Raw genomic sequence first — 12,314 nt, forward strand, 5'->3', positions numbered from 1 at the left:
CCGCCAGGGACTTTCTCTCCGCTAGTGACATACCGGTACATCACTTTGCCTGGCCAGGGCTGACCGCCGCAGTATATGTACTTGCTGCGGTCGGCAAGTGGTTAATACTTACCTGAGCCCCAAATCTCTCTCCAGCGAGGTTCATGAGTCCCTCGGCCACCAGGGACTTTCTCTCCGCTAGTGACGTACCGGTACATCACTTTGCCTGGCCGGGGCTGACCGCCGCAGTATATGTACTTGCGGCGGTCGGCAAGTGGTTAATACTTACCTGAGCCCCAAATCTCTCTCCAGCGAGGTTCATGAGTCCCTCGGCCGCCAGGGACTTTCTCTCCTAATTGGCTGTGACACAGCCATGGTGCCATTGGCTCCAGCGGCTGCCAATCAAAGTCATTTAGCCAATCAGGAGACAGAGGGGGCGGGCCGAAGGGTAGCTCCATTTTTGAATGGACACAGGGAGCTGCAGCTCGGCTCAGGTGCCCACATACCAAGCTGCTTGCTGTGGGGGCACTCAATAAGAGGGAGGGGCCGGGAGCAGCAACTAGGGACCCGAAATAAAAGGAGGATCCTGGCTGCTTTGTACAAAACCAACTGCACAGAGGAAGTAAGTATTTTGTGCTTTATATATCTGTGCATTTCATTTATATGTACTCATTTCATATAAAAGTTTCAAATATCACTGAGTATTATAGGTACGCACAGATTGATCATTACCTGCGATCCCTGTCTCGCCTGTCCGATCTGACTACCATGACCTCCATGGAATTTTTGTGCCGCAAATACGATAAATTACGGGGGTATATTTCTATGATTTATAATATGCTTATGGACTCGCCCCTGAAGCTTCCATACATGGAACGATGGGAGGCGGATGTCGGGGAGGTTGTGGAGTTGGCGGACTGGCACGACATGGCTCGAGAGGCTTCCAGGTCTCTAATTAACACTTCAATCATCGAGGCCAACTACAAGGTGCTCCTGCGCTGGTACATGGTACCAGCCAGGATAGCTTCCTTTGTGCCAGGAGCATCCTCGCGGTGTTTCCGGGGGTGTGGCCAAGAGGGTACGATGTTTCATGTTTGGTGGCAATGCCCGAAGGCCCGACGCTTTTGGATTAGAGTGTACAATTTCATCTACACCCTCACGCAAGTAAACCTACTCAAGTCCCCTCAGCAGGCACTATTTGGGCAAAAAGGTGGATACAGCCAATAGAGCGCAGAGGCAGCTCATAACGTTCATATTTACTGCAGCAAAAATAGCAATGGTGAGATCCTGGAAGTCTCCTACGATACCATTTGAGCTGCTTAGGCACAAACTGAATTGGATTATGATTAATGAGCGCCTGACAGCTCAACTGGAGGACAAAATGCGTGTGTTTGACAAGGTATGGGGATCTTGGATTAACTACCTCACTGGGGGTGCCTGATGGACTCGGGAAAGTCTGGGGGTGGGGTGCGGGGGCGGGGTCGGGTCCAATCTTACAAATCTTTCCTCTTCTCTCTTTTCCCTTTTCTCTTCTTTTCTTGTGGCTCTATTGTCCTTTCTCTTTCTCTCTTTCTACGATTTGTCTCAGTTTACGGTATGAGGTTAACAGTGGTACTGTATTCTAAGGGCTTAGTACCCCATGTCCCCAGCCCAGGCTGGGGCAAGGTTCTGTGGGATCACGATCTAGCCACTTATCCTGTGAAGTACGCACAGTGTGATTAAATGCTTGGGGTGGTTGGCCCTGTTCACCCTCGGTGAGGGTCCCTCTAGATACCTTGAGGCTCCTGTTTATTGTGTTTTGAGGTGCTAGCCCTTGCCACGTTATAGTTTCGACCTTTTATAGAAGTATTACCTAATGTTTGCTATGGTTATACCACTGTTTACGTTTATTATGCACTGATTTTTTATTATGTGTGTATATTTTGCACTATTTTTGTAAAAACTTTCAATAAAAATCATTGAAAAGAAAAGTTTCAAATATGTAAATAAGGCTTAATATTGTTATTCAGTTGTTTAGCACAGCTTTATCCTGCCTGAGTGATGTTTTCAGGAACCTTGTATGCAGCTATCTTGTAATGAAATAGTTTGTGTCTGTAGCTTTATGCACTCTACTGGAGTGGAGCTAATAGCACTTTTGTTTCAGCTCAGAAATTGTAATTAATGCTGTTGTTTCCTGTAATGGTTCTTCGGCGCTCTGTATATTCTTCATCCTAGAATGTCACTGAACAATCTCGCATGGCAGAACAAAAATTAAGATGTTATTAATGTATCCTTAAATCTTTCAGTTTTAGTTATCAAACAATAATTTGTCATAAATACCAGTTAGGCTCAGACATAAAGACTGGTGGAACTTGGTGTTTCTTATAATAAGCAAACAAATTTAATTTACAATCTCCTGTATAATCTCCTGAAAAGGAAAGCAAGTATGTCATTGTGATGGGCATGATTTTTTTCTTTTTCTCTTCCGCTTTTATACATAGGCAGAAAAGTGGAGCAATTACACACAGCAAAACAATTAGGTTTGAGAAACTCAGAGAGTGCCCAAAGATGAAAGCTTTCTTTTTTTTTTTTTTTAAGTCTAGCTTCTAAGTTAGATCAAGCATTTGTATTTTGATGAATACAGACAGCCTGTCCCCAGGTTACAAGCAAGATCAGTTCTGTAGGTTTGTTCTTAAGTTGAATTTGTATGTAAGTTGGATCAGGTACATTTTTTAACCACTTAAGCCCCAGAGGATTTGGCTGCTCAAAGACCAGGGCCTATTTTGCGTTTCGTCACTGCGTGACTTTAACGGACAATTGCGCGGTCATGCAACGCTGTATCCAAATGAAATTGACGTCCTTTTTTTCCCACAAACAGAGCTTTCTTTTGGTGGTATTTGATCACCTGTGCAATTTTTATTTTTTGCGCTATAAACAAAAAAAGAGCGACAATTATGAAAAAATAACAATATTTTCAAATTTTTTTTATATGAAATTCTCAAAAAAATTTAAAAATCTAAATTTTTTAACATTTTAGGCCAATTTGTTTTCTGCTACATATTTTTGGTACAAAAAATCGCAATAAGCGTATTTTGATTGGTTTGCGCAAAATGTATTGCGTTTACTAACTACGGGAAAGATTTATGTCATTTTTATTGTTTTTTTTTAAACTAGTAATGGCGGCAATCTGCGATTTTTTTTTGCGGGACTGCGACATTGCGGCAGACAGATCGCACCCCTGACTGACATTTTTGACACTTTTGGGAGTACCAGTGACATTACTACAGTAATCAGTGCTATAAATATGCACTGTTACTGTAAAAATTACACTGGCAGGGAAGGGGTTAACTTTATTGGTGATCAGTGGGTTAAATGTATCCCTAGGGGCGTGATTCTAACTGTAGGGGAGGGGGGCGTGGCTTGTGATGTAACCACAGAGACATACGATCCTACATAGCAGGATCGTATAGTCTCTGCAGTTTACTTCAGGGAGAATGACAGACGGCTGTATTTACATCAGCCGCCTGCCTTTCTCCCTCTCCAGCAGGAGATCGCGAGTGACCGGTGGACATCGGAGCTGCCGGTCACTCGCATGGGGATGTCAGGGAACGAGCGGGGGTGGGGGCAGAAGACGGAGGAAAAAGAAGAAGACCAGAGGAAAAAGAAAAAGAGCTGGGGGAGAAGAAGACATTTTTAATAAAGGACTTGTGGACTTGTGGAGCCAAGTCCTGCTGGAAAATAAAATCAGCATCTACATAAAGCCAATCAGCAGAGGGAAGTATGGCTCCCCAAATCATTACTGACTGTGGAAACTTTACACTGGACATAGAATGCATTAAGATAAAAAACCTTTTGCCTTTACAACCTCTTTAAGGAAGGTTCCTCCAGAGGTTGCTAGTGGTTCTTTAATTACATCATTTCCTTTTCAGCTTTCTATTGAGGGTGCATTTTCACCACTGACCACCAGCCTATGAGTGCCATTTTCCACTGACCACCAATGTAATGGAGCACTTTATTGGCCAACAATGTAATGGGGCACTTTTCCACTGACCACCAATATGAGAAAGAAATACATTCATTTGCTACCATTAATATTAATTGTTTATTTTCATTATGATTACTGAAAATCATTTTGTTGTATGGAGCAGTGCTGGTGTCCATGTTTTATTCGTATGGTCACAGATTACTGTTAATGCTAATGCTAATGTCCTTTAAGCTGTAAGTATAAGGGTCCTCTATATAAAAAGTTATTTGAAGGGTACTTTCACATTAGAAAGGTTAACAATGGCTGCTCTAAACCCTTTTCACTCTGTCCAAATCAAAATATAACTTTTTGTTTTTTTTTTGGTTACAGATATGTTTTAAGTGGTGAAGTGGCACACGGGCAGAGCATTGCCTGTCCATTACGCTGCCTATAGACTGACCTACTACTTAAAGGAGTTGTAAAGTCTCATGGTTTTTCACCTTGTATGCATTAAGCGGAAAAACCTTTTGTGCTTTAGCTGCCCCTCAGACCCCTCCCCCTTTTCTTTCTTACCTGAACCCAATCGGTCCAGTGACAAGCACGCGCTCAGCATCTCCAGATGCTGTCTTTGGTCCTCATTGGATAGATTGATAGCAGCAGGAACCATTAGCTCCCGCTGCTGTCAATAAAATCCAGTGACACAGGAGTCGGGGCAGGGGAGGGGTGGGGCTGAGTCCTGCTGTCTGTGTCAATGAATGACATCGTGAGCGAGTCCGCATTGGTGCCCCCATGGAAGCGGCTCTCTGTGGGGGCACCCGATGAAGAGGAGGAGCCCCGCCGGGGTACCCCAGAAAAAGAAGATCGGGGCTGCTCTGTGCAAAACCTTAGTTTGTTATTTAAAACCAACCTTTACAATCACTTTAATAATGAAAGAATAGCTAATTTATCAGATAACCAAGTCAGATGTCTATGCGTGTTGTAGCTTTGTTTGGCTTGCCACAATTGCAAGGACACACAGTATGTGGCAGGGCAATAGTTACACTACTGCTCTGAGCACTTAAGTGCACGTTGTGCATAAGGCAGCCCATGCTACAAATGCCCTAAAATAGCTCAAGAGCCTTTTCGGTCATGAAGTGTGACGTTTTTCAACAGTGCGATTGTAGCACAGTTTTTCAATTCCCACCAGGGAATGATGGCACCTTGGTCATGATATCTGCTTATTGTCAATAACCTTAACACCATGTTGTACTGTGAGAGCCTCTGCTGACAGAATGCCCATTGGATTGCAGAGCCCATCAACAAGGAGCCCATAGAGAGTGCTAAAGCTACAGAGGCCTGTGACTTACACTGTCCACGCAGCACCAAGACTGTCGACAATATAATACCCTATTTTTCCTTGCTGACAAGTTCACTTTTTATTGTTTGTCCAGTAAATTAGAAGACAACATGTGAATTCTTTCTACAAAATATGAAAAGTATTTTACATATCTACATTGTCACTTCCAATCCATCACAAGCTGCCAGCCTGTAAATTGGGATGTGTAATTGTTTTATAAATTCATTACTATAGATTTCCAGAACAGAATGATTAACTGAACTCATAAAGTAGCAGTAATTCCATGAGAGCCAGTGCATAGGCAAAACAGTCGTTTCATTAACGATTGTCTGCAGCTGTCTTGTACTGAAAATAGAATTTGTGAAACGCATCAACATAAACCATCTGTTTCTAGCCAAGTACATTTTTGGTAGCATGATACACTGGTTATATTATTCTGGATTCCCTTTGAGTCTGTACAGTAAGTTATGAGTCTCAATGCAGAAGACCTTTTTGCTGTAGATCTATACCTAAGCTACATGATGACACCAACAGCTGGAAGAAAAACTGTTTTCTTTATATCTTTATATATATATATATATATATATATATATATATATATATATATATATATATATACACGGTATCTCACAAAAGTGAGTACACCCCCTCAGTACACCCCCTCACATTTTTGTAAATATTTTATTATATCTTTTCATGTGAAAACACTGAAGAAATTACACTTTGCTACAATGTAAAGTAGTGAGTGTGCAGCTTGTATAACAGTGTAAATTTGCTGTCCCCTCAAAATAACTCAAAGCCATTAATGTCTAAACCGCTGGCAACAAAAGTGAGTACACCCCTAAGTGAAAATGTCCAAATCGGGCCCAATTAGCCATTTTCCCTTCCCGGTGTCATGTGACTCGTTAGTGTTACAAGGTCTCAGGTGTGAATGGGGAGCAGGTGTGTTAAATTTGGTGTTATCGCTCTCACTCTCCCATACTGGTCACTGGAAGTTCAACATGGCACCTCATGGCAAAGAACTCTCTGAGGATCTGAAAAAAAGAATTGTTGCTCTACATAAAGATGGTCTAGGCTATTAGAAGACCCTGACATGGCTGTCGTCCCAGAAGTAAGCCTTCTAAAGATGATGCACAAGAAAGCCCACAAACAGTTTGCTGAAGACAAGCAGACTAAGGTCATGGATTACCTGTGGTCTGATGAGACCAAGTTAACCTTTTTTTGGTTCAGATGGTGTCAAGCATGTGTGGCGGCAACCAGGTGAGGAGTAAAAAGACAAGTGTGTCTTGTCTACAGTCAAGCATGGTGGTGGGAGTGTCATGGTCTAGGGCTGCATGAGTGCTGTCGTCACTGGGGAGCTACAGTTCATTGAGGGAACCGTGAGTGCCAACATGTACTGTGACATACTGAAGCAGAGCATCATCCCCTCCCTTTGGTGACTGGGCCGCAGGGCAGTATTCCAACATGATAACGACCCCAAACACACCTCCAAGAAGATCACTGCCTTTCTAAAGAAGCTGAGGGTAAAGGTGATGGATTGGCCAAGCATGTCTCCAGACCTAAACCCTATTGAGCATCTGTGGGGCATCCTCAAACGAAGGTGGAGGAGCACAAGGTCTCTAACATCTACCAGCTCCGTGATGTTGTCATGGAGGAGTGGAAGATGACTCCAGTGGCAACCTGTGAAGCTCTGGTGAACTCCATGCCCAAGAGGGTTAAGGCAGTGCTGGAAAATAATGGTGACCACACAAAATATTGACACTTTGGGCTCAATTTGGACATTTTCAGTTAGGGGTGTACTCAATTTTGTTGCCAGGGGTTTTGACATTAATGGCTGTGTGTTGAGTTATTTTGAGGGGACAGCAAATTTACACTGTTATACAAGCTGTACACTCACTACTTTACATTGTAGCAATGCACCTGATGATCAAAGGATGTGCCTATTCCACAATACAAACATCACAAAACAGCAATACAATATATATATATATATATATATATATATATATATATATATATATATATATACTGTATATATATATATATATATATATATATATATATATATATATATATATACAGTATATCACAGACCCCCTGACTAAGCTGGCTGATTTACCTCACTCAAGTTCCATTCCCTGTGAGGCACATGGCAGCTAGGCACACAGCAGTTCACTGTCACTCAAAGCAGAAAGCAGGCAGTGCATGTCCTTTTGTAGTTCATTTGCTGGTTTAACTTGGGTTAGGTGTGGGGGAGCTTTGAGATACTGCAAACTAGTCAAAAGATAATGGAGGACACTTCTAACTATACTGTCTCTTCAGGGTGCAGCCACCCTTTTGTATTCAGTATCTGGTAAACTACAAGTCAGGGGACCCCATTTAGAAGGTATAACCTGAGTTAGCAAACTGGAGTAAGCTTTCCAAAAAGGTAGCAATGGGGATCATCTTGCTCTAGCCAGAGACCCAGAGCTGGCACCCAGATGGCCTCTTCTAAGCTGCAGGACCATGCTGTTACAGGCTCTAGCGAATTTATACACATGTCAGGCTCCTACTGGCCATTCTTCATGCCAGGGATTGGCTGAGCCTGCATCAATATGCAAGTGAGGTTCTGCCTCCTCTGCCCATTAAATTCTGGAACCTATTAGAATCCAGGGAAAAGCCGCAAAGCCTGCAACCAGCAGAACCCAGAATGGCCATTCCCAATCAAACTTTGCTCCATTGGCTACAGGGGAGCCAAAAGCTAAATTTGCCACAAACTGTTAGCAACCTAGCTAGGAGGGGGCCATATACAGTATATATACTGTGTATATACTGTGAATGTATATATATATATATATATATATATATATATATATATATGAATGTATATATATGTGAATATATATATATATACACTTTTTTTATGTGAGGAGAGGGATCAAATACTGTAGATTTTGCATATCATTTAATGTGATTTATCAATCAAAGCAAAGAGCAATGATGATGTGTGGATTTTAAAATGAAATCAACCAGGCATAAATAATCCTTTCTGTGAACAGCAATATGATTGTTTGTTGTGGGTTGCTGCAAAAATTGGTTGATACTTTATTGAATTAGCCTGAATATTGTGTACTTACCGTAATTAGAAGAAGTGAAGAAATAGGCTTAATAAGGGCAAAAATAGGAAATTGGCTTTTAATCTAGAAAAAAAGACAACTTTTTTTTTTTAATTTGTATAGAGTACTGGATGGTTTAAACCCTGTTTTTTTTTTCCATATGTGTCCAATCAGGGAGATTTCCCTTCACTTCCTTTCTCTTAGCCACAACAGAAAGTGAGAGGAAAACCCTACCGAAGTTAAGAAAATCCCTGATAGTCACAAGTATTATCAGAACTAATATCCCCATTGGAAGAAACATAGAAACATAGAACATAGAAACATAGAATGTGTCGGCAGATAAGAACCATTTGGCCCATCTAGTCTGCCCAATATATCTGAATCCTATGAATAGTCCCTGGCCCTATCTTATATGAAGGATAGCCTTATGCCTATCCCATGCATGCTTAAACTCCTTCACTGTATTTGCAGCTACCACTTCTGCAGGAAGGTTATTCCATGCATCCACCTCTCTCTTAGTAAAGTCATACTTCCTCATATTACTTTTAAACCTTTGCCCCTCTAATTTAAAACTGTGTCCTCTTGTGGTAGTTTTTCTTCTTTTAAATATGCTCTCCTCCTTTACCGAGTTGATTCCCTTTATGTATTTAAACGTTTCTATCATATCCCCTCTGTCTCTTCTTTCTTCCAAGCTATACATGTTAAGGTCCTTTAACCTTTCCTGGTAAGTTTTTTCCTGCAATCCATGTACTAGTTTAGTAGCTCTTCTCTGAACTCTCTCTAGAGTATCTATATCCTTCTGGAGATATGGCCTCCAGTACTGCGCACAATACTCCAAGTGAGGTCTCACCAGTGTTCTGTACAGCGGCATAAGCACTTCTCTCTTTCTACTGCTTATACCTCTCCCTATACATCCAAGCATTCTGCTGGCATTTCGTGCTGCTCTATTACATTGTCTTCCCACCTTTAAGTCTTCTGAAATATTTACTCCTAAATCCCTTTCCTCAGATACTGAGGTCAGGACTGTGTCAAATATTCTATATTCTGCCCTTGGGTTTTTACGCCCCAGGTGCATTATCTTGCACTTATCCACATTAAATTTCAGTTGCCAGTTCTGACCATTCTTCTAGTTTTCCTAAATCCTTTTCCATTTGGCATTTCCCTCCAGGAACATCAACCCTGTTACATATCTTTGTGTCATCAGCAAAAAGACAAACCTTACCATCGAGGCCTTTTGCTATATCACTTATGAAGATATTAAACAAAATTGGTCCCAGTACAGATCCCTGAGGTACCCCACTGGTAACATGACCTTGTTCTGAATGTTCTCCATTGACTACAACCCTCTGTTGTCTGTCACTCAGCCACTGCCTAATCCACTCAACAATATGGGAGTCCATGCTCAATGACTGCAGTTTATTGATAAGTCTTCTATGTGGGACAGTGTCAAAAGCCTTACTAAAATCTAGATATGCAATGTCTACTGCACCTCCAAGATTTCCTTTCTAATCCTGTTCTGGTTACCACTCAAAATGTGGGATTTTCTTTCCATTTCTGTGATAATGATCACCATTATCACCGATAAATAGAGAGAGTAAATTACCCTAACTAGGATGCAGACAGTCTAAAGGGCCGTACACACTTGACGAAAATCGGACAAAAATCCTCAGATTTTTCTCTGTCTTCTCAGTGTTCATTACCGTTTTTAGTTGACAGTGCATAAATGTTCACAAAATTTCTCATCCGATTTTTCTTTTTTTGGCACATTTGTTCCTAGACTTATGGGTTGTCAGCAACTTCAGATCATGCGCGGTCTATCGTATCTGATTTTTCACGGACGTACTGCATACACATTAAACGAAAATCGGTCGTCTGGGGACGGACGAAAAAAATTTTGGTGTTTGTCCCTCCGTTTTTTTTTGTTGAAAATGTCGGCATCGGCTGCTGAAAGTTGTGTACACACTAGGTGAAAATCGGACGATTTCACATCGGGCGGGAATTTTCAGCAGATTTTCTACTAGTGTGTACCCTGCTTTACAAGGGTTCTAATCCCTCTCCACCTTATCTAAAACCAGAAAAATTGTTTTGCCTTCAGGCAATCAAATTATGCCCACCTAATCCATTATAAAATGCTTTTACATTCAAAAACTATTTGTTCTAGTACTTTCAATTTTTTTTGCCAAAGTTGGTTTTACAGGAAACTTTACAACCTATACCGTAATGCAGACATAGGGGCAGATCAATATAGCAGTGCTACTTCACACGTTAAATGAAGTCCTGTGCCCTTACTGCACTACAAGTGCCAGTGCTGTATATGAGATTGTAATGTTGGAGGAATTCTGTTAATGTTTCTGTGTGGTGCAAGGGAAAGTTAGTAATTATAGTAAGTATAGTAGCCTTAATATACAGCAGCTCTGTCATTGCCAGGAAGCTTTTGCACATTGCCCCAGTTAGGTTCCCATTACAGGAATTGATTGTCTAGAGTCAGTATAAAGTGCAGAGACCACAAGGGACAAATCTGGTTTGACTGGGCTGCAGACCAAGTGCTAAGGTGTCCATAGCCCCCCCCAAAAACAGTAAGAGTCTAATCACACCTATGCATGCATATTTTAGCAGTGGAACTCTGTTCATTGTACCAGTGACATTGATACAACTGAATGGAACTATGGTCATCGGGATTAACTGTATGGGCTTACTCTCTGCACCTTGCCAGCGCATAGTTTTTAGCTTTCATACGCTATTTCTTTAATCATGCAGATCATGCATGAAGAGAAACATTCTATTTTGTCTGTGTTACCTAAGAGATACAGCCCATCTGCTGCAACTTTTATATTTCCATTCACCTGGTGTAGCTGAATGCTCCCCTCACTAAATCTTTCTGACTCATGCTTATATTCCTATTCTTCATTCAGTTACAGATAAGCACCAGTTTAAATCAGAACAGATGTTATATCGGTTTCGTTACGACGATGGCACCTACTACCCAAGAAACGAAATGCAGGATTTAATATCAAAGGTAATTATCAAAAACAAACATCAAACACGACTGATTGCTGCTTCTGATGGTGAAGAAAAATACTGCTAAGTCATTTAATACTTTTTAAGTGTATGGAACATACAGTACACATCAATACTATCCATCTACCAAAATATGCTGTGTAGTAAAGAGAACCTTTTGTTTTAATGCTCTAAACCTATGTTCAGGTGTAAAGGGAAATTAGATGCTCCAAGCTTATGAGTCAACCCTGATTGGGCCAATCCAAAGCTGTTGGGTACTGGCAAGTGGCAAATATAAACTGCTATGCCAGATGATCTATAGAACTCTCCCTGGCAGTTAGCTCCTTTTTTTGCACTGAATTGCATTTAAGATGAATTATGGGTTTCCCTAGCCCAGTACAGTAAGTACACAAGCCAGTATTTCAGTGGCTAGTGGGCTTTGATCATATGGGTTCTTTTTCTAGCTCATACCAGTCCCCATTCCCCTGGGGCACTAGCTTCCCCTTTTGAAAAACCAGCCTGCTGCTAACCTAGTCGGAGGCAAATTAAACGTATCTTTTCCCCTAACCACTTCCATACCGAGCCAATTCTGGCACTCTGCTCCTACATGTAAATATCATCATTTTTTTTGCTAGAAAATTACTCAGACCCCCCCCCCCCCCCAAAAAAAAAAATTAGACCCTATGGAATAAAATGGTGGTCATTGCAACTTTTTATGTCACAAAAAAAAAACAGTTTCATGAAAAAAAAAAAAAACAGAAAACAAAACACTAAATTTAGCCCAGTTTTTTTCTATAATGTGAAAGATGATGTTACGCCAAGTAAATAGATACCTCACATGTCACGCTTTAAAATTGCACACACTCGTGGAATGGCGACAAACTTTGGTACTTAAAAATCTCCATAGACAAAGACATAGCTTTAAAAATGTTTACAGGGTACCTGTTTAGAGTTACAGAGAAGG

The 12,314-nt window shown here is 41.2% G+C and overlaps 1 protein-coding gene across 1 annotated transcript in view; it reads left to right on the top strand.

The window, feature by feature from the left end:
* PREX2 (phosphatidylinositol-3,4,5-trisphosphate dependent Rac exchange factor 2) overlaps positions 1-12,314 on the top strand; it is a 438,451-nt gene that overhangs the window by 182,184 nt on the left and 243,953 nt on the right. The window contains exon 12 of the mRNA XM_082259215.1: positions 11,266-11,369. Within this exon, the coding sequence (XP_082115341.1) occupies positions 11,266-11,369 (104 nt within the window). The remainder of the gene's footprint in view (positions 1-11,265; positions 11,370-12,314) is intronic.

This window comes from Pelophylax lessonae, assembly GCF_965119305.1.
Source record: "Pelophylax lessonae genome assembly, chromosome: 5".
NCBI lineage: Eukaryota > Metazoa > Chordata > Amphibia > Anura > Ranidae > Pelophylax > Pelophylax lessonae.